The 27,701-nt window shown below is 42.2% G+C and overlaps 1 protein-coding gene across 4 annotated transcripts in view; it reads left to right on the forward strand.

Moving 5' to 3' along the window:
* MAGI3 (membrane associated guanylate kinase, WW and PDZ domain containing 3) overlaps window positions 1–27,701 on the forward strand; it is a 55,552-nt gene that overhangs the window by 19,292 nt on the left and 8,559 nt on the right. For 2 of the 4 annotated variants that reach the window (XM_058819240.1, XM_058819242.1), the window contains exons 2-16: window positions 7,513–7,629; window positions 9,042–9,161; window positions 10,547–10,756; window positions 12,040–12,214; window positions 12,991–13,070; window positions 14,501–14,558; window positions 15,591–15,685; window positions 16,260–16,448; window positions 17,839–18,438; window positions 19,457–19,488; window positions 21,232–21,385; window positions 21,896–21,987; window positions 23,674–23,866; window positions 24,572–24,757; window positions 26,511–26,696. In XM_058819240.1, coding sequence (XP_058675223.1) covers window positions 7,513–7,629; window positions 9,042–9,161; window positions 10,547–10,756; window positions 12,040–12,214; window positions 12,991–13,070; window positions 14,501–14,558; window positions 15,591–15,685; window positions 16,260–16,448; window positions 17,839–18,438; window positions 19,457–19,488; window positions 21,232–21,385; window positions 21,896–21,987; window positions 23,674–23,866; window positions 24,572–24,757; window positions 26,511–26,696 — 2,487 coding nt within the window. Of the gene's footprint in view, window positions 1–7,512; window positions 7,630–9,041; window positions 9,162–10,546; window positions 10,757–12,039; window positions 12,215–12,990; window positions 13,071–13,464; window positions 13,603–14,500; window positions 14,559–15,590; window positions 15,686–16,259; window positions 16,449–17,838; window positions 18,439–19,456; window positions 19,489–21,231; window positions 21,386–21,895; window positions 21,988–23,673; window positions 23,867–24,571; window positions 24,758–26,510; window positions 26,697–27,701 lie in introns of those variants that run through there. The other 2 variants (XM_058819241.1, XM_058819243.1) reach the window with 2 other exon arrangements.

Below are 27,701 nucleotides of genomic sequence, written 5' to 3' on the forward strand. Positions count from 1 at the left end.
TTGTAACATCCTTTTAACATGTTTGAACCCATTAGTGTGTTGCTGTACCAGCTCTATCACTTGCATGGTGGTCTGAGTAGATCATGATCAGGAAATGGCTTCAAGTTACACCGAGGCCAGGGTTTATACTAGGTGTTGGGACATTTTTTTCCATGGGAAGGGTTGTAAAGCTTTGGAACAGGCTGCCCAGGGAAGTGGTGGAGTCACTATCCCTGAAAGCATTCCAGGAAACATATGGATGTGGTACTTGAGGACATGGTTTAGTGGTGAACATAGTGGGTGCTGGTTGATGGTTGGACTTGATGACCTTAGAGTTCTTTTCCAACCTTAACAATTCCACGTTCTGTTCAGTGTGTTTGATTCATCTTCTGTTGTGGTGTCAAAAGCCTGTTTCCTTTTGTGCTTTACGTCCCTTTGTCACTTTGAGAGTCATAATTAGATCTTGTGCATCACATTTGGTTTTTGTGAGGTGTTTCAACCTCCCAGCTGGGCTCAGGGATTTTTCCATGCATCCCTGTAAATCCTTTTCTCTGTCTCAAACCTGACAGTGGCAGAGGTGCATAGGGTGCAGTTTATCTGGATTCTTGTACTTTACCATCCCTGTCAATGCATCTGACTTGAAATGGAAATCATGGGCCAGTTTACCCCATTTTTGAAAATACAGCAAATCTTTATAAATAGGCAAAATGTTGTTAATCTGTTCAGTGTTTTTTCACTTCTCGAGAAAATATCAAATTAAGGGGAAGTCTCCATATATAATAAAAAAGGTCAAACTTCCCTTGTGTAAAGTTATTTTGAATTTTTCTTTTTCCCCACTATAAGTTGAAGGAAATGGTTATGTGTGCAATTTATTTGAAGCCCATTCATTATTTTAAATTACTTGAGTTCTGTGTATATCTCCTTCAGTGTCTGATCTTCTATCAGAAACAGCTGCACAGACCTTTCAGCCTTGCTGTTCTCCCATTTAATAATAGAACATTAAAATACTTGGCATTATCAGAGTAAACTCTGGTCACTGGTAATTCTCCTAACTGTATTCCCATAGTTAATGGATTTTTGTGTGCATGCGATGTATTACTGTAATCATATCTGATACTGGTGTGTGTGAAGCTGGAGTCTGAAAGTTTTAACTACTTAACTCAAAAGAATTTTCATTTAAAAATCCTTAAGGTTGTAGGCAATTCATTAGGCTATGCAGGTTTTTTTACTGCCTGTGCAGGGCATAAAACCAACTTAAAATGCTGCCTTTCTGTGGAAGTCATGCATAGGCTGAGAATGTCTAAAGATGCAACAAGATACAGAGAAGGAAAGTAGAGACCTATGCTGGAGCCGTGTAACTGAGTAGTATGGCTGCCCTACATACAGGTTTCCAAATGCAGCTGATCTCAATTTCCTACTTTTTCCTTAGTTCCAAAGTGGTGCGTGACCCTGCCCTGCCATGTGCTGGCTGGGGATGCCCTGCGGAGGCATGGCCATGTCCCAGGAGCAGATGGAAGGGAAGGGGCTGGCATCTGCCCGGAGCTCTGCTGATGCTCTCCCTGCTCAGAATGTGTTTTGGCACGTGAGCTGAGTGCTTGTGCATTTAGGTGGTTTAAAAAAAAAAGCTGTTTGTTGCTGGTTGTTCTTAGACCAGAGCTACCCTCTGTGGGTGCAGGAGAGTGTCCCCCCACCCTGCCCATGCATATGCTGGAGCAGGCAGGGAAATGAGCTCAGGGTAGGTGGCAAAAGGTTAACAACCTCTTGGTTTCACAGTGCTGGATCACAAAATCCCAAAATGATTCCATTTGAAAGAGACCTTAAGGATTGTCTCATTACATAGGCAGGGACACCTTCCACTAGACCAGGTTGCTCCATGCCCAGTCTAACCCAGCCTTGAACACTTTCAGCCACAGCTTCTCTGACGAACCTGTGCTAAGGCCTCAGCAACGTCATGGGGAGGAATTCCTTCCCTCTGGCAGTGGGAAGCCATTGGCCCTTGTCCTGCAGTTCAGGCTTATTCTTCATTTCCAAGCTTCTGTGGTTCTGGTATATCTGTGAACAATAGCAAGTGTTAACTGGGTACCAAGTGTTATTTTCATACACTGCCCGAATGGCACTGGCAGCTCTAGCTAGATTTTTTTTTTTTTTTCATGGCAGATAGGAACCCACCCATAGATACTCACACTCTAGAGCCTTCTGTTACAGGTGACTTTTTCTATGACAGAACTAAAATCCAGGAGGATTGTGTCCAAGCTCCCACTGTTTACATTTCATATGTTGTCCCTCTGAGCTCCAAGTATATTTTGGAATGAACAACATGTGATTTGCCACTCCTTCTTGTGTTTCTCAAATACGTTTTGGTGACATGCCTTTGAAAGGATATTTTAGTTATCTTCAGAATTTGAAGTGCTTTAATGATGGAATTTCATGAGCAAACACAATTATATTAGTTTTCCACTGGTTTACTTACAGTGGCCAGGTTTATTGGGAGAATCTTTACAACCCTGTAGGATTTCAAGGAAACAGCACAGAATCCTGAGATATTCAAGAATGTGGAATGAGAAGCTTTGTCTCTCTGAATTGGTCACCACCTCAACTGAGGATCTGAAGGCATCCTGTGAAGGCTGGTGTTGAACACCTCTTAGTTTTTAGTAATGAGTGATCTAAATCTGGAGGCTTAAAAAGTCAAAATTCATAGTTATTGGTGGTTCTGGAGATTTTCTTGCTGGCAAAAGTAAGAAAATCCCCAAAGTCAACTGGGATGTACATTCTGTAATGGAGTTTGTGGTTACTTTATTTCCTTAATCTGGATAAACAGGTTTTCATTTCTTTCACTAGTACTGTAAATGCCCTGTCAGTATTTTGAGCAGCCTGGTAAATGATTTATTAATACTGTAATGCTTATCTCTACCATAATTTCTGTAAGTTAGGCAATATTACCAGGAATTTATTGGATGGTGTATAGCAAACTATGGCTAAACAAGCCTTTTGGTATAACCCTGTCTTATATTTCTCAGCTTTCGGATAGTAAATGAGTTTGGTTTAATGGATTATTGTGGCTGTGAAGAGCCTTGAAATGTAATGCTTCACCTGACAAGGAACTTGCCTGCATTTTGAAGAAGCTGCAGTTTTTCAGGGAATGAGCAGAAGTTATTCTGAGTCACTAATAGGGCCAAGATCTGTTTTCCCTCATGGGTCACTGGTTCAGGCATGGTTGTCACCTCACCTCCCAAAGTGGCCTGGATTTTCTTTTGGGAGGGAACTCGTCTCTTCCACAGGCTGAGTACCAACTCGGGTTCCTACCTTCATTACCTGGAAGGGAGACAGGGAGGTGTTGAGTGTGAGCATGCCATGGAGCCCTTGGTGACCTGGGACACAAGCTGCCCGGCATTGCTGCTAGTCTCAGCCTTTCTCCTCAAAAATCCCAGGACTGTGGGCCCCCTTCCCTGAAGAAAAAGCAGGCTTCTGCACAGGAGTCCATCTATGCTTCTAACCCACAAAATGGGGAAGCACCTGCTGACTGGGTTGGACATTCTCAAAATGATCTAGTCTCTTTTCTGTATTAATTGTAATAATTTGAACCTCGCACCTTCTCCTTGTGTTGAGAGCATAGGTGTGTATTTGCCAGGTCACAGTAAAGTACTTTCAGGTGAATGATGGCAGGTACTTACGGCTGCGTCACCACTGGATCTTTCCAACCTCTCTACATTTCATAAATGCAGTGATTCTCTTGCGTGCTTGGAAATCATTCATTGTCCTCAGCGAATGCACGTGTTCAGATCTGGAACTTATGTGAAATCATCGTATGTTAGTAGTTGTTGGGGAATATTATAAAGCTAATGTGTTACACAGTGATTCTAGCTTGTGTTTCCTAGCACTGCATCCCTGATTTGTGGAGTTGAACGTTTATTTAAATGGTTTTTGCTTGATCACATCAAAAATCACTTAATCTCAGTGGGTGTATTGACAGCCCAGTTTAATTAAACAGTAGCTGTTTTCCACTTGATGAGCCCTGAGAATTCCTATTTTAGTTAGACTGTGAGTGAAATCATGGAGCTGCTTTATAGCTCTCAACGTCTGTTTCACTGGAATTTTCATAGTCAATGGCCTATGGCAGCCACAGCTTATGTAACACATCATACAGCTGAGCGGAGCCCTTGGATACTTTGGGATTCTGTTCACAGTGTGGAACTCTGAATGTACCAGATGATACTCTGGTTACATTTCTCCTCTGCTATGTCCTGAGTGAGAAAACAAAATTGCATCTCAGTATGTAATATCTCCAATTTTCACCCTGTGCTGTTCAAACTCCCCTGGGGGAGGGGAGTGAGGAGACTTAGGGGTGGAATTAAGGGGATCTGCAGGAGGTGGCGTCAGATCACTGCGGGCTGGGCCGGGAGAGCTCCCTCCTGCCTGGTCCTTGAACTATGAGGGCTGTGTTTTGGTGGATGAGAGGCTGGGTGTGCCCTGGCTACATGCACTGGGACCCAGAAACCAACCCTAGCCCCAGCCCACTTTTGTCCCCTTAATTTGTCTCCCTAATTCACAATGCTGTGTTTTGCTGCACTGGCACTTGGGCCTTTTTTTTTTTTCTGCAGCCACTTAATTCTCCTCCTCCAACTCCAGTGGGCATATCCTCATCTGATCAGTCCTTTTTGGTTAATTTAAATTAAAACTGAAAACAAGAGGCTTGTGCCTGTTCATCTGGCAGAACCTGAGTGGTATAAAGTATATTGTTCCTCTTGACTGGTCCCTGTGTTGCTGGTGTCATCCTTTAGAAGCAGCTCAGCAGCACAGCAAACACCAACCCAACATTTATCAGGTCATTTTGGAGAGGCTGATACATGAGGTTTTCCTAAAAGCCTGTATGAAAAAATGTAAAAGAAGCATGCTCAGCTCCTGGCGGGAAAATAATCTGACTTTTGCCAGAGGTTGCCTAAAGCATCCTTACAATTGCTTGATTTTTCTGCTTTCTAATGCACACCATCCTCTCTGTGAATTTCTGTAACTTTTCCTCTGCCCACTATTTTGTTTGACTTTTTTCTGTTTTCGCCAGGCAATCCCGTCAGTCTTCAATTCAGTCATCTTGGTCTCACAATATACTGTAGTCTCTAAACTTTTAATATAAAGATTAATCCCTCAACATTGGTGTATCCTTAGTAGCAGCCTTGCCTTTATTTTGTCTTTAAACTGAGTGGATATTTATTGAAAAGGGTTTATAAGCTTTTAAAATTTTAGACATGAAGAGGGAAAGATCAATGAGTAAATAAAGTCTGTAGTTCTACATCCAGAACAGATTCTCACATATTGACTGGTTTTTCCAATGTGCAGTACTCTGAAAGTAGCTGATGAACAGATCCATCTGCCTCAGTGAAATATAAGTGTATTGATCTGCCTAAGAGAAATATGCTGGGATTACTGAAGTGCATATCTGGCTTTGACAAGGAGATGGATGGACCCATTTTAGCAGCAAAACATTTTTTTTAATGTTGAGGAACTATCTTGTCTGCAAAGTAATTTGTAGTAACAACGGGAAAATACTTTTCTTGCTGGAGATTACCCCATTTGTTTCCATATTCCACGACATGTTGTGCTCCTTATGCTGCAGGAAGCAAATCCAAAATTTTATGACGAGCAGTTCATGCTGGTGAAATAGGGAATTGAGGTGGGGACTGTGGAGTTGTAGTGTGTTCCTGGGAAGGGGTTGGTTGGAGAACTGCATTAGTGGGAATTGCCGTTGCTTGTGTAATTGCTGGACAGCCACAAGGATGATGCTGAGGTGTTGTCCTTATAATGCAAAATGCCTTTTATGTGTTTGGAAGTAATTTTTAAATAAATGATGGTGTTTAAGGAGATGAGAAGTTGATTTCATTTGGAGCTCAGGACTTGTGTTCAGCACAGGATGTGCTGCTTGTTCAGAGGGTGTGCTGGGCTTATTCTCTCCTTGCATGAGGGTTTAAGGTGATTTTGTAATCTGTGGACATCACTGACCTCTCTGAAGGGCTGATAGATAATCTTAGTTCTATTTTGAAATACTCATCGTGACATGGTTTTGTTTGTAGGGAAGAGGGTGCAGGTTGAAATTCAGTTTGCTGTTGATGAGTGGTGGTTGCTGAGGGTATGTTTGAGAGTTGAGAACAAGATGTGGAATGCCTTCACTTTGGCTAAAAGGGAAGGGAAGGTATAAACTTGCCACAACCAAAACACGCAACCAGCTTTGCAGAAGTGACACATGGTTGGGAAAACTTGGTTAGTGGTGGGAGGATTTTGATGGTTTGGATTTTTTCCAAATTTTACATGTATGTAGGTACGGTAATTGGTTGAAGATGTAGGTGATTGGGCCTTGTATGAGGACTGCTGTGGGGTCTGTGATCTGTTTGAGGTGGTCTCCTCGACAACACTGAGCTCATAGGCTTCAAAGGCTCCTGTCAGAAATGCTTCTGGGGCAGGTTTAAGCGTTTCATAACCTGTTGGTGATGTAATTTTACAGGAGCAGTTGTCTGTTCCAGCCTTTTTCCCTGCTGTTGTGCTACACCAGCATCCATCTGCTGCTGCCCATCTCCTTCTCTAGGTTTGGAGACAAAGGTTGAGCTTTTTCCCTAAAGCCCTGAGTGTTCTGCTGTAGTGCGTAACTTAAATTTACCAAGGTCACTGAACCCTGTTTACTGTGTTTTCTGGGAGGCTGACAGGGGACAAAAGATTGGTTTGTACCCTCCTGTCTGAAGGATGAGGCAGTAATACAAGAGCTCAGTTATTTGTGCGCTGAAGGAGCCATGGTTCTCCAGTGATGTGACAGATTCACTAATGATACCTGACAGAAGTATTGTAAAGGACTAACTGTAAAAAAACCCAACTCCCTTCTATTATGCAATGTTTTTAAGAAGGAAATATTTTCTTTTTATAATTTGAAGAATGCAAGTTCCCATGTGACAAAATATTGAACTCAGGTGACTGGTGAGTAGGTGTAAATTGAATGGAAACTACTTCAAAATGCAGTTAAATAGTTTCTTGTCTGTAGAGACTTTGAATTTTGATAATAGGTCTTGTATTTTAATACTTTATATTGATTTTCAAACAATTCCAGACTATTGTCGCTGCCTTGTTCGGGAGATGAGGGGGAATGGTTGTTAGTCAGCTCTGTTGAAAACCACAGTGCCAGAAGAAATTCTTCCCTGTGACGGTGGTGAGGCCCTGGCACAGGGCGCCCGGAGAAGCTGTGGCTGCCCCATCTCTGGCAGCATGCAAGGCCAGGTTGGATGGGGCTTGGAGCAATCTGGGATAGTGGAAGGTGTCTCTGCCCATGGCAAGGGGTGAAACAAGATGAGCTTTAAGGTTCCTTTCTGACACAAACTATTCTGGGATTCTGTGATTTGATAGCACAAAATGATATTTTCCATCAAGGTTGTTGTATTTAAAACAAAGCAGCTCTTCCAGCTGCGTGCTTTTTCTGAAACTACTATAGCAGTAAAACACAGTTCTTATTGTGAGATCCTGCTTTACAGATTATTCTAATTTATTCTTTTTCTTTCTAAGGAAAAGTCATCAACAAGGACTTGCGCCACTACCTAAGCCTTCAGTTCCAGAAGGGCTCGATAGACCACAAACTTCAGCAAGTGATCAGAGACAATCTCTATTTGAGAACCATCCCTTGTAAGTATGTAAAGATCAGCCTCATTTCATCTGTTCCTGCTAACTCCCACATAATTTATGAGTTTGAAATACCTTCTCTCTTAATCTGTTTTAGATTTTACCTTGTAGTGGAGACTTCTGGCTTTGCTACAGTAGCTTCACATCTGAAGTTGCCATGAATTGGTCCAGCCAGTATGGACTGAAAACCAGCAAAAACTTGAGAATTCAAAGTTCAGATTGTTTCAGTAATATCTGTGTGTGGCTCTTCACAAATTTGTCAGTAGTTGTTAGAATGGCCCAGCCACCACAAGAAATAAATCTTTCCCAGTATGATCAAGCAGTGCCAAAACATCCTGAATTTTGTCAATGTGTTATGGTTTTTTTCTTCACAAAGAGCAAACTGAGGCCTTGAGTGTCAAGTGCATTTGGCAGAGCAGGGCAGCTGGAAGGAGGGTGGGAGGAGGGATTGGGTGCAGAAGGGGTGACAGTGGCAGAACGTACAGGCAGATTGTTTGCTCACCCTAAGAAGACTGATTAAAAAGCTCATCGTTGACTGTTTAAATATTCATTACACTAAAAACTTTGTCAAGTAAAGTTTTTTTATCTACAGGAATTCTACTCTCTTCTCTCTGAGCACACCTGAGAGTTAGTGGCTTTCTTAAACTGCATTTCATTATTACTAGCTTTTATTTACTAGCCCTTGTTCGTGCTGCTGCCTGAAAAAAATGATACATGCTTTTAAAATGCTATTAGGTTGTAGGCAGTAATGAATTGTAATGAATCAGTGAAGTTCTTTCAGGAGAGCTTTAATTAAGCTGTTATAACTATGGGAAGCTTGTTTTTATAGACAAAACACTGAGAACCTCTGCATTAACACAGCAGTTTACTGATAAAGTTTACCTTCGGCCAGGGGTTGGAGTGTGGCTGAATTATACTTTGAATCGTAGGTTAAAAAATAAAGTCTGTGCTGAGTTATGGATTTGGTGGCCCAAAAATCAAATGTGCTTAGTTATGATGACCTCATTGCAAATTAGAGAGTTGGTGCTGGTGGAAATAGGGAAAGATGCAGCACCCTTACAGCTGGGTTAAAATAAAATAACCCAGACTGAGATTGCGTGTTGTCAGCTGCCACAAAAGTTGTTTTTGGTTCACTGACCATGAGAAAGAATTCTCTATTAATTGCCACCTCACCGAGCTGCTTCTCTCCTCCTCCCCCAATACCAGAAGTGTCGTTCCTGTATAATTTACTGTCTCAGTTTTTATATGTTATTGTTCACTTGCTTACCAAGAGTCGTTTTAACTCTTACTGAAGTGACATAATATTTGTATAAAGATTTGAAAATACATTGTTTTTACTGACCTGTACAGCAGGCAGCATTTGGTAACAAGCAGCATTTATGTGTCTTACAAGAGTGTTTTCTCTGTCTTTGCAGGCACTACAAGGGCTCCCAGAGATGGGGAAGTCCCTGGGGTAGACTATAATTTCATTCCTGTTGAGCAGTTTAAAGCATTGGAAGAAAGTGGAGCCTTACTAGAAAGTGGAACATATGATGGTATGTCAGTGATGTTTAATGGAATGGGAATAAGGACCCAATACTTGTGTCCAGGTGTAGCTCCTTGTGGTACCAGCTTTCCTGCTCACTTGATGGTCATGACAGTAGTAGAGAGACAATAGTTAGTCTGTTTTTGGATTACGGTGAAGAGGAGGAGCAATCTTGGTTTAAAGCTTTCTAATAATCTGCAGATTGTCCTTTCAACTGCTCTTAATCCCGCCAGATTATTTTCACTGTTGCATTTTCGGGAAGCATTCTGAAAGGGTTTGTTTGTGCCTGGTACAAATTTAAGAGAATTTAGTAAATTTTGTGTACACCTCAGAGAACGGAGCCATGTTCTTCTCTCAGGTGTGCATCAAAAAGACAAATGGCAAGAGAAATTCTGACCCAGCAGAGAAACTAAAGCATTTTTCAATGAAAAGTTGAACAGCACTAGACCAGATTGTAGGAAAGTTGGGTTTGTTAAATGTGTTGAGGAAAAACATTGTAATGGAGATGGTGATCAATCTCGTGAAAGGCTCTGTGCCTCTTGTTTTCCTTATCCCACACTATCTGTTAATATTGTCCAGTCTGTGGAAATCTAGTAAGCAAATTTAGGCTAAACTAGTAGGTTTTTTTCTTTATCCCTGAGCTGCACTTTATCTGACTGTCCCCTCTCTGAGCCTTGCCCTTGCTTGATATTTGCAGAAGGGTTTTTTTGTATATGTATTTCCATGGTCAAAACCGTATCCAGGCACTAAAAGTTACTCCAGCAGGAATTCTGGGAAGCTTCCTTGCTTTGTGCTCAATTCCCTAATAAAAATCATATGAGCAGTCAGGAGAGAGGTCAATTGCTGAAATTCTTTTCCAGAAAACAGCAGATGATTCCTTTGTACTTCAGATTAAAATATTGAAGGAAAAATTTGTTCTTTTTTCTGAAGTAAAAATATCAGCCTATTGATTTGAAAATATTGATATGAAGCCATATCAACATCTTTGTTTTGCAAGTATATTGTCAGTAGAAAATTGCAAGTGTTAAAAATCAATTACTTGTTAACTGGTTTTATGGAAACAAATGCCTTGTGTCTGCGTAAAAGTAATTTGCTTTTTGACTTCAATATTTCTGTTGCTCTGAATCCATCTATTTCTTTAGAAAATTTGTAGCAGGATAAAAGTTTTCAGATAACCTCTTGTTTTCTGACAATTAGTGCTGCCTTAGCAAGAAGTCAGTGTATGAATAAATAGGCTTTGACTGTTGATTGGGTTTTGGTAGTGCTGATGTCTTCTTTGAGGCTTTAAAATGTCACCAAAATACATTTGCATGGGCACTAAACTGGTAACAGCCACTGCTAGTGCCTTCAGCAGTATCTGTGCTTCAGTGCTCCTGATTTCTGTCTCATTTTCAGGTAATTTTTATGGTACTCCAAAGCCTCCAGCAGAGCCCAGCCCCTTTCAGCCTGATCCAGTGGATCAAGTTCTTTTTGACAATGATTTTGATACTGAATCGCAGAGGAAAAGAACCACATCCGTCAGCAAAATGCAAAGAATGGAAAGTTCTCTCCCTGAGGAGGAGGAAGAGGAAGAAAAGGAAGCAGTTAATGGCAGTGGAGGGATAGGTTGGTTGACAAGGGGAGAAATTCCCTGGAGTATTGTATGAATGGATAAGGACTATACAAAAAACATTTGTGCTTCCTTAGTTTAGGTGAAGTATGAAGGCAGTTTCTGTTCAGACTGGTGCTTCTATTTGATTTTGAGATGACCTTTTAAAAAAAACCAGCTGTTCTCCCAGCCAGATGTGCAGTTGCATCATAAAATGCACTGCTGGTCCAGAACATGTGGTGCTGGATATGGACCAGGGCCAGTTACACGAGCAGGAAGGAAAAATTTGTCCACTCTTGAAATAACAGAGTCCTTCACAGCGTAGAATTCATACCCTGAAAATGTTACTGTTGAATTTTGAGGCAATCACTGAACTTGTACACAGGAAATTTTAAGGCAGTGATTGGTTGAAGGGGCAACATTGGCTCATACTGTAAAATTTTCAGATTTTGCCTAGGGGAACTGTCATACAACCTGAAGTCACCCAAGGGGGAGCTTGTAGTGAGAAACAAGGCCAAGCATGTTGAGACTGGAGTGGTGTCCAGCAGGACCTTTCTGGGATTGGCAAGATGCCCTTTTCCTTTTGCTGCCATGGTTACTCATCTGGAGGGGGGAGAATTGATGGTGGAGAGGAACTGTCACATTGCATTTGCAGTTGATCCTGTGTGTGACTGTTTAGGACAGTGTTACACTGACCAGACCTGACCTAGTCTTGTCATCTTCAGGGCTGGCAACACCACAGAGGGGCCAATGGTCAGGCTGGTGGTTGGGTGAAGGTCGTGGACATTGTCATGTCACAGAGGGTATCAAGCATAACCTCAGTTCTGAAGGATAGAGACTTCTATTTAAAGTTTCCTGCCGGAATTTTTGGGATCTTTTTTCTAGTTGTGGCTTGTAGCAAGGTATTGTTTATTTTACTGGCAGTTTGGGTCTTCTCTACATTTCCTTCTGATTCTTTGAGGAATATTAGTAGGATTTTTTGATTGTTTTATGGCATTACAAACACTGTTCTCTCTGTAGAAAAGTCAACAGAACATAGTCAACTTGGATTTCTGCCAGTGTTGATTTTTCAGAGTAGGTTCAGGCACATAATACAAGGTTAATTCTGTTTGGCAGGGGAAGAGCAGAGTTCAGTGTTTTCATGTCAGCTTTTCGAAGTTCACAGCTGAAAAAAAACGTGAAAAAATGCACATCACATAGAGAGACATGTTTGACATCCACTCGTAGCCAGATTAAGAGGGTGGTTCTTTGTGAGAAACAACATAAGCATCTGACAAACACTTTCCCTGAACAACTGCAGAAAACAAAGAAAAATATTCAGATTCTCCTGACTGGATGAAACCTGTTCCCAGCTACAATCAGACAAGCAGCAACATGGACTTCAGAAATTATTTGTCAAGGGATGAGACCCTGGAACCACTACCCAAGAACTGGGAAATGGCCTACACGGATACTGGCATGATCTACTTCATTGAGTGAGTAACTCAACTCCTTGGAGGAGACAAATGCTGGTGGCTGCAGTCTGGAAAGCTTGCTCTTTCACTCTCTTCTTCTCATGCTGCTTCTGTTTCTTTATGAAATTTACTATTTTCCTACTGTTACACTCCTTACTCGTTGAATGCTCGGTACAATTCCCATTGTGCTGGAAGACCTTATGGTTCCGCCTGCAAAGTCAGTTTGTTTTTTCTAAGTTTTGTATCTCACAAATACAGAGCTGGCTGAGTATTGCTAAGTGACACGTGACATGGAAACCTTCTCTATGTCAAATTTCCCTGAAATTTGAGACCTTGTTTAGCTTCTCTTCTCTGCTTGTGTTCCTTGACTGGGAATGGATGTTTCAAAATACAAATAGCCCAGATGAAAGCCCAGGGTAGGAAAGTAGCTTTTGTGTGCACATGTAAAACTGCCTCATTTATGAGTTCTAAGGCAAAAATGAAACAGAAACCTTCCTGAGAGTTTAGCATATGAGGAGGCTAGACATTTTTTTTTCCTATCAGGTAGAAACAGCTGTTGTTCCCATATGAGCTTTTGGGGGGCTGGGGGGAGGATCTCTGCCTTTAACACTTCCTGTGTGCCCTGGAGAGTCTCCAGTGTGCTGGTTCCTTTTCTTTTTAGCATTTTGTGATGTGATTGAGGCACAAATAAAGGTTGTATTATCTAAAGTCTACATTTTCCTACAATAGTAAATACTTGAAGGAAAGTTTCTTCAGTGTGAGAGAATTCTCTTACTGGCATGTGTTCTGCTCTACAGTCACAACACCAAGACAACGACATGGCTTGATCCCCGACTCTGTAAGAAGGCCAAAGCTCCTGAAGATTGTGAAGATGGAGGTGAGATGTTCAGAATGCATTTGCCACCTGTCACTGATAAATGTATGAGTTTATTCCAACTGGATGCAGTCCATTACTTCTGTGGAAGAAGCTTCTCCTGGGTAGATGTGACTCTGGAGCTGGCAGCATAGTGCTGAGTGTCACCTGTTTGGTGGCAGTAGGAATTTACATAGGACTGGGGGGGCTGGGAGGAGGATCTGTGCCTCTAACACTTGCTGGTGTATTTTCCCTGAAATAGTAGAATCTGGCCAAACAAAAGGTGTATCTACATTCCTGAGCAGAATATGAGATGTTTTGTTCCAGTGTCATTCTTAAGGAGAAAGCTGCACGTGAGTGATGATCTCACTGGAAACAGTTGTATAGGAGGAATATGGCAGAAGAAGGTCCATAAGTAACAGAATAGAGGAATAACAAAGAAGGTGTGGCAAAATACATATTGCTGATGATAACTATTGCATATGACATAGTATTTGAATGCAGAAGCTAAGGGAGCAATCTGACTGATTGATTTAAATTCCTTCAAGACTTCCAGGTGAGTAGCCTCCAGGCAATTTCTGCAACCATTTCCTACACAGGTGGGCAATTTAGTCTGCTAGGAAAGAGTTTCAGTAGCTAGTAGCTCTGTCGGTAGCTCTATCTTCAGCAAATGCCTGACATGTTCCAAAAGCTGAAGCAGGCTCAGAATGACGTGTCATCCTCCAAAATTGCCCAGCCTAACAGCCATGTATCCATAATGAAGCCAGCTGGAGCAATGGCTGCATACTGCTGCTTATTAAACGTACATGCAGCTCTTTAAACAGAGATGCAGGATATCCAAATGAACAATATTTAAATTCATGGACCCATTGGGTCTTTAGTCAGACCCTGTGGAGCAATACTGCTATTAGTAATTGGTAACATGCTGTCATGTGCTAGGGAAATTCCTGTTATTGTCAAACTTAGGACAGCCTCAAACAAGATTGCAGGGCAAATTTATCCTTAAAATGTCTGGCTGACTATATTCATTATTCTAGGATTTAAATTTCCATGGTCAAGATAACTAGAACAATAAACTTGATAAGCTGACCTCTGTGGTAACTGCTTATTACCTTCAGTCAGTCATGAGCTGCTGGCACCCTCTTACCAGATGCTGAATTTGCCATAAAAAGGAGCCTTTTGCATGTAATTTTCAGTACAGACAGGTCTTTAAGTTTATTATATGTTTTAAGTTGTGTGATTTCATTGAATACAAGGCTCATCATTGTGCAAGAAGGAGTAAGAGTTGCAGGGCTTCAGATTCCCTGGAACAGGCTTTTACCTTTCATCCGGGAAGAAAACGAGACCTGAATTTTCCTCATATTTTTCATGAGTCTAGGTGTTCTTTAATGAAAACTCTGATATTTGTGGACAGTTTTCCCCTGTAATGGAAAATACGGTCTTTCTGATTGCAGAACTTCCTTATGGATGGGAGAAAATAGAAGACCCTCAATATGGGACATATTACGTTGAGTAAGTGCTAATTATTGATTTGGCATACATAAAAAATTGAGCATGAAACTCTGAAGTCCTTGATCCCCAGTAAGTAGAGATTGTAATGCAGTGAAAGGCCAGGTTGGACAGGGCTAGGAGCAATCTGGTCTAGTATCCATACTCGTGGCAGGGGGTGGAACTGCTGGATGTGCTTTAAGGTTCCTTCCAGTCCAAGACATTCTGTGAAACTATTAAATATATCCAGGAAAACCAGTTCTTGGGTTGCAAACTCATGGCACAAACTTCTGGTAGCATGGGCATGAGGGAAAATCCACAGTGTGACCTTAAAGACTTAAGGACTGTTTTTCATTTGGGGAAAGAAAGCAATTTGCAACCAAAATAATTTATAGATGGAAATGAGCTCATATCATTTTTCTTAGCCTAACAAAAACAGAGTCACTTGACTTAAGAGTGGCACCTGATAACTTCAAAAGAGTAAAAATAACTTGTAGATCATTGCTGTCTTCAAAACGCCAAGTCAATAACCACCAAACTGCTGCAGGAGCTCTTTTGAATCTCCTTCAGGCCAGAGGAAATTAAATCTCTCCTTAACCATGGAGAAGAAAAATGGTACAGTTGAAAATGTAGCTTCAGAGAACGAGCAAACATTTTTCACTTAGCAAAATTTGAATTATGCTCAAATTCGTTGGTTTTTCCCTCCTATGCTGTACTTCTCTATCATCTGCTAGGGAAAAGGTGATGCCTGAGTTTGTAAATAGTATAGGTCGATGGGTCAAAAGAAAAAGCAGATTTGCTCAGATCTAAACTATCACAACTCTGCCTGGCGATTAAAGGAAGTAAAATTTTATTTGCCTCAAAGTAATTAAACCGCTGGAAGAGTGAGCATATTTTCAGTATTAGTTATGAGAGGTTTTTTGTTCATTTCTCCAGAGCATTCATCTGACATAATAAAAAACAGTGTTTGTAGATGTGGTTTTTTGGGGTTGTCTTTTTTGGGAAGGAGTCAATGTTTTCTGTTGAAATCCTGACCTACCTTTTGTATGTCTGCAGTCATATTAACCAGAAAACTCAGTTTGAAAACCCAGTATTGGAAGCCAAAAGGAAAAAACAGCTAGGACAGACTGATGCTGGCCCTTCCAAATCAGGTATCACTGAATATTGTGTTCTTTGTCACACATATTTTTATCTGCAAGTATGCTTTATAAAAATCCCGTTCTGGAATTCATGAAGGCATCAGCCTTGTCTTTTTGCTAGCCATTGCAATGTTACCCTCCAAGATCTTTTGGGTTTTTTGAAGGATTTTTTCATGTTAAAATTGAACCGACACATTAAGACTGCTTCTAAATAATTTTGGTTGTTCTGAAGCCGGTTCTCATAAACAGCTTTGGAATATCTGGAGGGTTAGAAGAGCCATCTGGAAGTGCAGGTAAAGCCACACCTGGAGTTTTTATGCTTTTGATCTACTTTAAGCTTGGTATTCAAGGACAAAAATTGGGAATTTGAGGTGGGAGGTTTGCATACAGCTCTGTTGCAATTTGTTCAGAAAAACTCTTTTCCATGCACTGAATTCAGCTGGAAAATGAGTGTAGCATTTCCCTGTCTGTTTATCCTTTAAAACTGCTTCAGAAGCTGACAAGTCATTAACCTTTGTGACACCTTAAAAACCAGAATTAACCCTGGCTTACTGCCCTCCTGTCTCTGTATTCAATAATTCTAAAGGACCGGGAAGGTCTCTCTTCACTCGAGATCCATCCCAGCTTACTGGAGCACTCATAAGAACATCCCTGAAAAAAAGTACTATGGGATTTGGATTCACAATCATCGGAGGGGACAGGCCTGACGAGTTTCTTCAGGTGAAGAATGTGTTACAAGATGGACCCGCTGCGCAAGATGGAAGAATTGCTCCAGGTCAAGTGTTATTTCTGTAAACTTCCATTTCCTGGGGTACTTTGGAGAACACAGCTTGAGGCACAGGAGGTTAGAGGACTCCATACACAGCCTCACTAAATAAAATATTTTCATATTTGTGAAAGATCTGTGCAGAGCAGTGGCTGAAAAGGAAAAGAAGCAGCATTCTAGATAAAAATTGACTTTAAGGGCACTTCTGGAGATTTCAGTATTTCTGCTTTACCAAAGACACTTATCTTCATGTTTATTCATAGAATGTTTTCTCTCTCTGTAAGCGAAGTAAAAATAATGTGTTTGAATCCTAGTCTGTTTTGCCTTGTTGCTGCCAGAAACTATGACACTGATTATTAAAACTGCAAAAAGCCAACAGCAGGAGTAAGGAAGCAAAGTTGTGTGAGCTGGACAAGGGAGGAGAGAAGAGGGATCAACAACCCATGAGGACTTATGCATTTTTTCATGGTTATTACATGTGTAATTAAGTTACCTGTAACCTTACCATAACCTCTGGTTTGCGTATTAGAAAAGGTGAAATGCTTCTTTGCCTATAACATAAACACTTACTCTTGAGCAAATGAGTAAAAGAACTCATACTTTGAATGATAAATACTATTAACTTACAAAATGGAACAATTTCCTGTTTTGTTGCTGATGTATTGCTTGAACTTGTTTGTATGTGGTTCATTTTCCACCTTTGCAAAAATGTAAACAATCCTGCAGAACTGTTGGAATGGAAAAGACATGCAGCTATTCTGATTGTAATTAATGGAATAAGGGAGATCCTGTTTTACTGATGCCTGGGCATTAAAGGGTTAGGACAGTTTGCAGGACATGTTGTACCTCACATGCAAAGTTTCGCATCAAAATTATGAAAACATGAAACAAGGTTTTGGGATCTGAAGCCCACATAAGTTCATTTTGAAAATGTATTCTTAGCCACGTGTGGCAGCAGTGTAAGAGTATGTGTGTGTGCTCAATCCTAGCTTAAAGTTCAGCCAGACCTAAAATAAACACGAGGCCAAAAAAATCTGATTTATTCTGCATTGGGTTTAGGATGCTCTGCAATATAAATTAAAGTAGAAGACATCTGCTTGCTGTAGTGTGCGTGCTCTGCTTCATCTCCTGTGGCTGTACAGTATCATTTTTTAAATCTGCTGCAGATTAAACTTTATATATTTAGCACACTGTGTCCTGAGATGAAATAGAATAAATGCAAAGAGGAAATCCTTTATGCTTTTTGACAATATTAGCCATGAGGTAATATCCCAGACACTAGTTATTAAGTTGTTATTAAGTTATTAATTTGAAGACAGCACTGTGATTTCTGCAAGGTAGGCTTTTGTTGAAGGTTTCACTTCTGTTTTTGACACCGTCAAAATTTCTTTTGTAACAGGTGACGTCATCGTGGACATAAATGGAAGCTGTGTCCTTGGCCATACCCATGCAGATGTTGTCCAGATGTTTCAGCTCATTCCCATCAATCAGTATGTGAACATGACTTTGTGTCGTGGGTACCCTCTTCCTGATGACAATGAAGACCCTGTGGTGGATATAGTGACAGCCACGCCTGTCATTAATGGTCCGCCGGTGGCCAAGGGAGATGCTTCCATGTCCAGCCAAGATTTAGTAGCGGCAACAGTTGTGTTGGACCAGAATGGGCAAGTGTTGGTCAATGGTCGCCTGAACGGCCCTTCTATGGATTCAGCAGAGCAAAGGGTCTCCTTTGCCTCCTCAGGAGGCTCTCAGCCAGAGCTGGTCACCATCCCTCTGATCAAAGGGCCTAAAGGCTTTGGGTTTGCCATTGCAGACAGTCCCACAGGCCAGAAGGTGAAGATGATTTTGGACAGCCAGTGGTGCCAAGGCCTACAGAAAGGGGATGTCATCAAGGAGATTTGCCATCAGAATGTGCAGAGCTTGACCCACTTGCAGGTGGTGGAGGTGCTCAAGCAGTTTCCAGTCGGAGCAGAGGTGCCCCTGCTTATCTTAAGAGGAGGTACAGACAAAATTGCAGTTGTCATATTGGTTATAAGTTTTTAAAAGTCCTATTTTAGTGTGATATCTAAATTGTGTCCAGTCTTGACAGCTAAGCAGCAGTTCATTCTATCTCTGAGCTATTATGTTCTAAGTTTGATTTATACCCCTCACTATTTAGGGTGAGAGCATGTTGCTGGGGTTTTGTTTGAAGTTTTAGTTACGTTTTTCTTTGGGTCTTTTTCCCTCAACAATTATATGGTGATATGTTTATGCACTGTCTCTTCCAAGTCTCTCGGGAGTGCTAAAGCAAACACATGGTCTCCAGTGTAATGCAAAGCATATGATGGACTGAGTTTTGTGCGGTTCTTCAAATATATTCTAGTAATTGTGTCTGTAAAGAACAGGGGATTGCAGGAGATGGGAAGAAGGATTAGCGAAGAGGTGGTGCTGATCACTGGAAATAGCAGAAAAAAATCTGTTTTCCTTTGCATATTCATACCCCTTCCTTGATTGTCAGTCACAGACCAGAATGCATCTTCTCCCCAGAAACTGTAGTAGACAGTGTCCGTCTTTCAAAGGAAGCTCAATCTGAATTAATTATGAGGCAGCTCGTGGCCATTCAGTGTCCTTTCAGGCTTTATTGTAACCCTGACTTCGGCCTCTGGTATTTGCAAAAGTCTCTGGATCTTTTTCTGTATAAACACTACTGTTCCTTAATCAGCTAAGGAAATAATTAGATTTCTGTGTGGCAAGTGAAATTCCTTCAGACAAATTCATAAGTCTCCTTATCCTGTGAACTGAGGGGTGACTTGGCTGACCAGCTTCCAGCAGAAGGAGAAATAGATATTTTTCATTGTTGTACAGCTTTCCGTTCTAACTGAGACTTCTCTAAAGTGGTGGTTTTGGTCACTTTGCCATTTAAAAGCACAGTGAATCAGCTGCTATTATTTTTACTCCAGGGGCAGCTGATTATATTGCTGAAATGTTGTTGAAACTTTTTGTAACCTGCTATTAAAGTTACTTTCTGTTTTCTTCAGGTCCACCCTCCCCTACTAAAGCTGCCAAAGGAGTGAGTATTGGTGATGTATTTAACTTGTTTCTGACCTGCTTTGTAATCTCATTTCCTCTGGATTTTAGTACCTGTGATAACCTGCAAGATGGTTTAGCAAAACCACATCTGCTTGGTAGGCAAAAATTCTTCGTCTAAGTTAGAGTACCCATTAAAAGGGAAACAAAATACAGTATCTGTTTTTTTCATTCCTAAAGGAAGTTTATGACCCTTTGATTCTTCTCAGTCCTCGCATAGAATTAATGGACTGATTAGTGCTCTCTTTTGGAAATGCTTATCTTTGGATCCATATTTTCAGCAAGTCTCTATGGAGCTGTACATTCCTAGCTCAATACTCATTGCTCTTGGAATTTTGATCTGTCAGGACATCTTTAATATGTATTAGCTCAGTAAAGAATCCTTGGTCTTAATAGAGCAACCTCTGATTTAATAATGCTGATATTAATGCTTATGTTTATTATGAAGGTTTCTGTTGTAAATTAGACTGGTCGAACGCAGATACTTCTTTAAAAATGCTTCTTGTACAGAACAAATCAGGGAAATTTATGAAAACCCCATTACCAGAACATAGCTGTAACTTCTCTTTCTATCTTTATCCTCTTGTTTGAGTGCAACCTTAGTTGCGTCCCAGCAGTGGAATGACACAAGCACACATGTTCAGCATGCTCAAAGATGACTGTGCTCAATAAGATCTTCAGATTCAGTTCCTTGCAAGCATCCACCTGCCCGCACTGAATAAATCAGAGCAGAAATCCCTGCAGTTGGAGGGCCCTGGTCCTGTCAGCATGGATCCCATGGCAATGTGCTAAAAATAGTTTGGACTTGGGTACTGGCATTCTATTCCAGCACACATACAGCAGCAGCAGCCCACAGAGTGCTTGATGCTCAGTGGCATTAAGCAGTGTGGCAAAATAATTCACTTTAAAAGGGCAAGTTCTTGTGTTTATAAACATACAAGAAGTGTCAAACTGCTGAATGGCTCTGGGCAGTTTCTTCTGCTCTTGGTGAAAGGGCAGATCTACATCTGTTCTGCTCCTGCTGTGGTTTGGCATGCGCTGCCACGTGCCAGCTTTCCAGGCTGGATTTCAGCGCAGAAGAAATATTTAGAGTTATTTTGTTGCATAATTGACTGAGGATTTAGATGAGGGACCACAAGGTGTCCTTGCCTCATGAACAGGAGAGTTGCAGCTGTCAGATCGTGAAAAGACGAAAAAGGCAAGTTGTTAATACCTCACACTGCCCAGGTGTGTCCTCCTGCCCCGTTGTATGTTGCTCCAGCAAACAGCTCATGCTAGGGGCACCCCTGGCGCTTGTGGGGAGGAGCCTGGCAAAGGACAGGAGGCAGTGCTGGTGAGGAGTAGCGTGTGCCTTTGGTGCTGGATTGTGGCCCACAGCCAGGCAGGCACCTGACAAGGATTCGGTGTCTTCTTCAAACATGATCAGTCCTTTTGCCCCACTTCATCCCATGTGTTGGTAACTACCAGCATCTGCCCATCTTCACTCGTCTCTGAGTGACCTTAAAACTCAGTCACTTCAAACTCTTTCCAATGCTAGTCTCCAGTAGAAACTCATGTACAAGTGAGGAAGACTTTAGTACTCTGGTCAGACATACCCACTGGAAAAGCTGTAATTTTGTTCCTTTCTTCCTGTCTATTTCTTCTGCATGGTGTTCATTGTCTTTGCACACAGAAGTGTAGTGATGCCTTTATTTAATGTGGATTTTGCATCTGTGGGCTGTTTCAGAAGGACAGGCAGGACAGTTCCGGGAGTTTGGAAGCTGTCAGCGATACCATTCCGCAGCCGATGCCCTTCCCGCCCTCTGCTGTGCGACCAGGCTCTCCTAAACTGGACCCGTCTGAAGTCTACCTGAAGTCTAAGACAATTTACGAGGACAAACGTAAGTACATCATCTTCATCTTGAAAATACTGTGTTATGAGGGAATTTTTTCTCTTCTTGCATGTGTGGTAAAACTACTGAGACTTTGTTGCTAAGTTTGTTAACCTGCTGTGGATAAAACGTTTCAAGTAATGCATCATTCAAACAGCAATCAGAAAGACAAAAAAGATAAAGTTTATGTTTAAGCCGTATTTTCAGTAAAACAGTTAATTGCAGAAATAATGTCAAGGGTGGTTCTGAAGTAAACTGCAGTAGACCTGCTTATAGAAGTAGTTCTGAGTTGTGTTACAGAGTGGCTTTTATCCTGGTCTGCTGCACAGATGTAGTTGAGATTTCTGCTTTGAAAATTAATGTTACCATTTTGGAAAGAGAATATCACTGTACTTCTGGTTGCTGTGTTTTGTCACTAGAAGACTCAGAGTGTACCACCAAAGCATAATCCTTCAAGAACTCCTCAATATCGAGGATAGCTCCTTACATGTTTTGAAATACTGTTTTTCTTTTTCTTAGCTCCAAACACAAGAGATTTAGATGTTTTCCTGAGAAAACAAGAGTCAGGCTTTGGTTTCCGGGTGCTTGGTGGGGACGGACCAGATCAGCCTGTAAGTGAAACTGATCGCAGTTATTCACAATATTGCTGTTGGAATGATCCTACTCTGTCATCCCCATTTCCCATCATCCCATCCAGGCAGCTCAGTGATGGCAAAATTGACTGATTCGTACCTGCCTTTCAGAGATCAGGAGTTAGTCCTCATTACCTTTATTTTTTCCCCTCTTCGTGGACTCCATTCTCCAAGGTTCTGCACCTTTCCCGCTACCGAGCCCATCCTTGGCCGCAATTTTCTGTCGGGCCGAGGACACTGGCGGTGTTTCTACAGCTGTTGCCGTGTCTCGGAGCCCTCGGAAGGGCCATGCTGGTCCCCAGCCTTTGCCCATTGTCATCTGATCCCAGTAGTGATCAGTCATTGGTGAGCTGTGCACAGCAGCGCATCCTGGGAAGCAGCTGAGTGGAAGGAAGTGGTTGCTCCTTCTGTCAAAATTTCATTAGGCTGTTCCTTTCCTTGCTGCCCAGTGAAATGAGGTTTGAGATGGTGACACACCCCTTTTATTCCCTGCTTCTCCCGCTGGATTTTTAGGCATGCATTGTGTCGGAGGCAGCTGGGCAAATGCCAGACCAGATACCCCTGGATGGTCTGCTCTCCAAGGGCAGGTTTTAGGAGACTCCCCTGTATTTTCAAACATGCATAAATTTCTCTTTGGGAAGAAGCTCTAAGACTTGTACTATATATCAGGGACCTTTCTTTAAGCTGTTTAAGTGGAGAGAAAAAGCTTTTGGAATAGATCTGCATAGATTGTTTTCCAATTACAGTGAAGGAATTAGGTTTTTCCATTCCCAGCTGTGATTCAGTGCTAGCCTTTTTTTTTTCATTTCTCCCTCACTAATATGCATTTAAAGTAAAAAGCAAACACAGAGAATGTTACTTCTGTTACTTCTGTTTATAGCATTTGTGGTGTTTGGTTTCCATAACACCCATAGCTGTTAGGAAGTGTGGAGCTGAGGTCTTGAGTGCTGTGTACTGATGAGCTGCCTGCCATTCTTAACCTCCAGCAATACTAGCTGTGGTTACCCTTAATCTTCTGTTTAATTGAAAATGATTGTAGCATGTGAAATTGAGTGTGGTGTTCTTCTCTGTATTATATTTAGTAGCACTTTTTGAGGTGGGGGGTAGGCAGAACTGTTGGTGTTTGAATTCATTATCTAATTACCAAAAGCTGAGAACTGAAGCAACTTGAAATGTGGAACTGTCTATAAGCAACTTTTCAGAAACAAACTTGAGTTTGTTCAAAAGCTTTTATTTCTTCCCCAGTCATTCTTCCTCAGTCTTGGTAAAAAAAAAATAAAAATAGAGTAGATTGAATGTCAGAGGCTTTTGTGTCATAAATATCTAGGAAATCATATACATAATAAGTACATGGTGTGTGCTCATTTCAAAAATTTTTCTTTCTAATAAACTGGCAAACATGCTCAAGAGAGAAGAACTGACAAAAATATAGATTAAAGATTTTTGAAGTATTTAGTGAATGCTTTGAGACTCCAGATTGTCTCCACTAGATCAGCTTGTGCAGAGTCACTTGCTGGCTGCATTTCTGCTAGAGCTAGACAGTGAGGTAATCTTTAAAAAAATGTTCCCCAAAAGACCTCTTCTGCACAGATTCACGTGGATTCCAACCACTGTGTGTTCTGATGAACTCATGTTCCCTTTCAAACCCCTGGACTCTGCTCACAGATTTATATTGGAGCCATAATCCCATTGGGAGCAGCGGAAAAGGACGGGAGGCTGCGTGCAGCGGATGAGCTGATGTGCATTGATGGAGTCCCTGTGAAAGGGAAGTCACACAAGCAAGTTCTGGATTTAATGACCAGTGCTGCACGAAACGGGCAGGTGCTGCTCACTGTCCGGAGGAAGATCTTCTTCAGTGGTAGGTGTCTGCTTGCCTAGAAAGAGCACTTAGGGCTTGTAATCAAATCCACTGAAGTTGCTCTGGAACTTAATTACTGCACTGGGGCCGAGCAGCCTGAGATTGAGGAAGGTGAGCTATAACTCTTAAATGGGGAAAAGCAGAATTTAAGAGGCTTGGACTCTGTTGCTCGCTAGCTTGCACTGCTGACACAGGTAAGGCTCTGAAAGTTATGATGCAGGAGTGGTTTCTTCAAACCTTTTTGCAGGTAGCAGTTAGAACAGCCATTAGTGCTATGGAAATTGCATGATAATGCGGTCTGTTTTCTCAACATCCCAGAATGGTTTGGGTTGGAAGGGACCTTAAAACACATTTCTTCCCACACCCTGCCGTGGGCAGGGGCACCTTCTATATGCTGTATTCTCAAGTCTTTTAGCATTAGAGTGTAGGAAGATTAACTGTATTCAAACTAGAGCTGTTTCAGAGCAAGATCTTGAGATGCTGCAGTTTTAGACCAGTGTCCAGATCAACACTTTAGAGAAGATTAGTCTGTGACTACATGAATGACAAAGCTGGGGTGGGATTTACAGCTGACAAGGGCCCCCTGCTCTGATTAGTAACTGCTGTTGCCACCTCATGCTGGTACTGACAACTGAGCTTCAGGGTTGTGCTGAAGTTGCTTTGTGTGATTTGTACCTTATTTGTTGTTTGTCTGTTCCCTGCAAGGGGAAAAGCAGGCAGAGGAGGAGGAGCCGCAGCCTGTCCTGACACAGAACGGCTCTCCTCGGCTGAACCGTGTCGACTTTGCCAACCAGCCATGCCCGGAGGTCTACGACGTCCGTCTGCAGCGGAAGGAGAACGAAGGATTTGGCTTTGTCATCCTCACTTCCAAGACCAAACCTCCTCCTGGGGGTAAGTGCCATGTCCTGGTGGCTCTGCCTCTGCTTAACCTCGCTGGGGCTTCTCCACGGATATCTCTTCCTGTGCAGTGCTGGTGTTTCCCTCATAGTCAGCTTTCACTCACACTGGCACAGCCCAGCCAGTTGAGTGTTGGTATGTCTTTCTTTATACTTACGCTCTTGTTCACCCAACTGTGACAGAAATGCGGAAAAGGGAATTTATATCTCACCCAAGAGTGTGCACTTGTCCCAGGGCAGCATTTGGGATGTAGATATTTGTCAGGCTCCAGTGATGTTGCATTAATTCATTGGCATTTTAATGGAAGCATAATTTCAACTGTGGCTTTATATTACCTAATCAGGTAAAAATTCTTATTCTGGAGATCTGAGGAAGTACAGTGTACAGTATTTGGTGGAAAACTATGAACTTGTTACTGTCTTTGAGTGTGTTTGTCTAGAAAGATCATCAAAATGAAAAAGTAGTCTGGTCTGGTATTGCAGTTGTGAGATATTGACGCGGCTCAGGCATAGTTGTCTTTAGTTCTGCCTCTGCGTTCGTCTCTGGGAAAAGGACTGAAATCAAACTTTTTGCCTTCTACTTCTCAGAACATTTCTTCTGTTCTCCAGTCTGTCTGTTCTGGCCCCAAAGCTTTGGTTTCTGGAGGAGTCTGTGCAGGGCATGGTGTCGCTCTGCGGTGAACTGAGGGAACCAAGGCAGGAGAGTTGGAGGAAATTTGAGACAATTATTACAAGTGCATATTCATCTCAGAGACCAGGAAAAGCAGTCAGGTCTATGCAAATCTGATGTAGCACCTTGCTGGTCTTGCACAGGCTCCCTGCTCAGGTCCTCCCCTAACTGAATCAGTCGCCGGCAGGAGAATCAGTCCCCAGTAGGAGAAGTTTGATATATTTTTAAAGTGTGTTAAGGGTTAATTTTTGTTTGCAAGTAGGAAGAGCTTGCCCATGCATCTGGATGTCTCTGTTACAGTGGATGGCCGTAAGTCTCTCTGAGCCCACACTGTCTGTCAGGGTCGATGCATGAAATGGAAAACTACACTATATATGGTAAAACCAACTGTTCTGGTGCACTCCAGGGACATACATTCTCACTCATCCCTTTGCAAATATGATCCATTTCTTTCCCATTTTCCTTCAGGCACAGCACCCTGTACGTGACAAGGCCATGCTGTGTGGTTGGCATCTCCATTCACTCACAGTGAAGCATTCCTCGTTATTTGCAGGTGTGTCCTGTACAAGCAGTTTCACCCTTTGGAGCAGGAGAGGAGGGACAAACACTGATCTTTGCTCTGTGGTGACCAGTGACAGGACCAAGAGAACAGCTGGAGCTGTGCCAGAGGAGAGTTGGGTTGAATATTAGGAAAAGCTTCTTTGCCCAGGAGGTGGTGAGGCACTGAACAGGCTCCTCAAGAAGCAGTCACAGGCCCAAGGCTGCCAGAGCTAAAGCAGTGTTTGGACAACACTCTTCAGGCATAAGATGGGATTTGTTTGGATTTTGGGATGTCCTCTGCAGTGCCAGGAGTTGATGATCCTTGTGCGTCCCTCCAACTCAGCATATTTTGTGATTCTGTGACTGGCAGTTCTGGGTCTATGTGATGCTTATCTGCTGTGCACATGGTAGAATTCTTGAGACTGCCCTGTGCAGGGCCAGGATTTGGATTTTCATCCTTGTGGATCCCTTCCCGCTCAGGATATTCCATAATTTTGTGAATACTTACAGTGTTGCTGTGCCTGTTCTTGTTTCTTAGTGATTCCTCACAAGATCGGGCGGGTTATCGAGGGAAGCCCGGCTGACCAGTGTGGGAAGCTGAAAGTGGGTGATAGAATCTCAGCAGTAAACAGCCAGTCCATTGTGGAGCTCTCCCATGACAGCATTGTGCAACTCATCAAAGATGCAGGCAACGTGGTGACCCTCACAGTGGTGGCTGAGGAAGGTAAGGAAGGTGCCACCACACTATCAAAGTTGGGTATTTATCACTGCTGAAGTTTATTGGCTTAAATGGAGCATTTGAAGATGTTTGGAAATTTAGGGGAGTAAATCTTAGAATATCCTGAGTTGAGTGGGACCCATGGGGATCATCAAGTCCTGGAAGTTGAATAAGTTGGAAGCTCATGTGTTTGCTCTGGAAGAGCTAAAGGCAGGTGGGATAGAGAGAGGAGCTGCCACAGTAAGGTGCTTGTACCCAATAAGGGGCTAAAATTAGTAACAATGCAATGAAGAGTGAGAGAAATTCTCATGTGTGAGAGACAGAAAATGCTGCTAACATAGAAACATCCTGTCTGGACCTTGTATTCTCCGGCCAAAGAGAAATGACCCCTCAGGGGGCTGCAGCCGCCACAGGATCATGCTTAGCAAGAAAATCTCTCCTCAGCTCAGGGGCCCAGCTCCTGCTGCTGCAGGTCCTGCCAGAGCTCTCTTCCCAATGAGGCCAGTGCTGCCAGGATGCTCTGTCCCTGCTCTAAGGCCACAGGGACTCCTGCTTTCCAAATCTCTCCATTTAAACCATGAGTTTTTGCTTTCTCCCATGTTAAAACACACAAATTCCCTAATGCTGCATCCCTGCAGCAGAAACATGCTGCAGTTCTGTCTGCTAAAGCTCCCCTTTGGAAAAGGGTCACATCCCACCACACGGGAAAAAAGCCTTGGCAGGGTTTTCCTGCCAATCTTGCACCTACAAAACCTGCTGTGTCACCTAAGCAGCAAAGTTACTCCTAGGCACTGCAAAGTCCCATCTTCGGAGACTGTGACTTAATGACAGCTCCCATGTAACACTGCATGCACTGTGATATTGTTTCCAAACAAAAATGTAAATATATAGAATCCAGTAATTTGGAGAGAAAAGCTGTTTTCCTGCCCTGCATTTTTCTTGAATGCTGCTTAATTAAGTCCATATCATTATTTTGTCAGGAAGTTGACTTTCTTCACCTTTGAAATAAGA

This window comes from Ammospiza caudacuta, chromosome 24 (genome assembly GCF_027887145.1).
Source record: "Ammospiza caudacuta isolate bAmmCau1 chromosome 24, bAmmCau1.pri, whole genome shotgun sequence".
Taxonomy (NCBI): Eukaryota; Metazoa; Chordata; class Aves; order Passeriformes; family Passerellidae; genus Ammospiza; species Ammospiza caudacuta.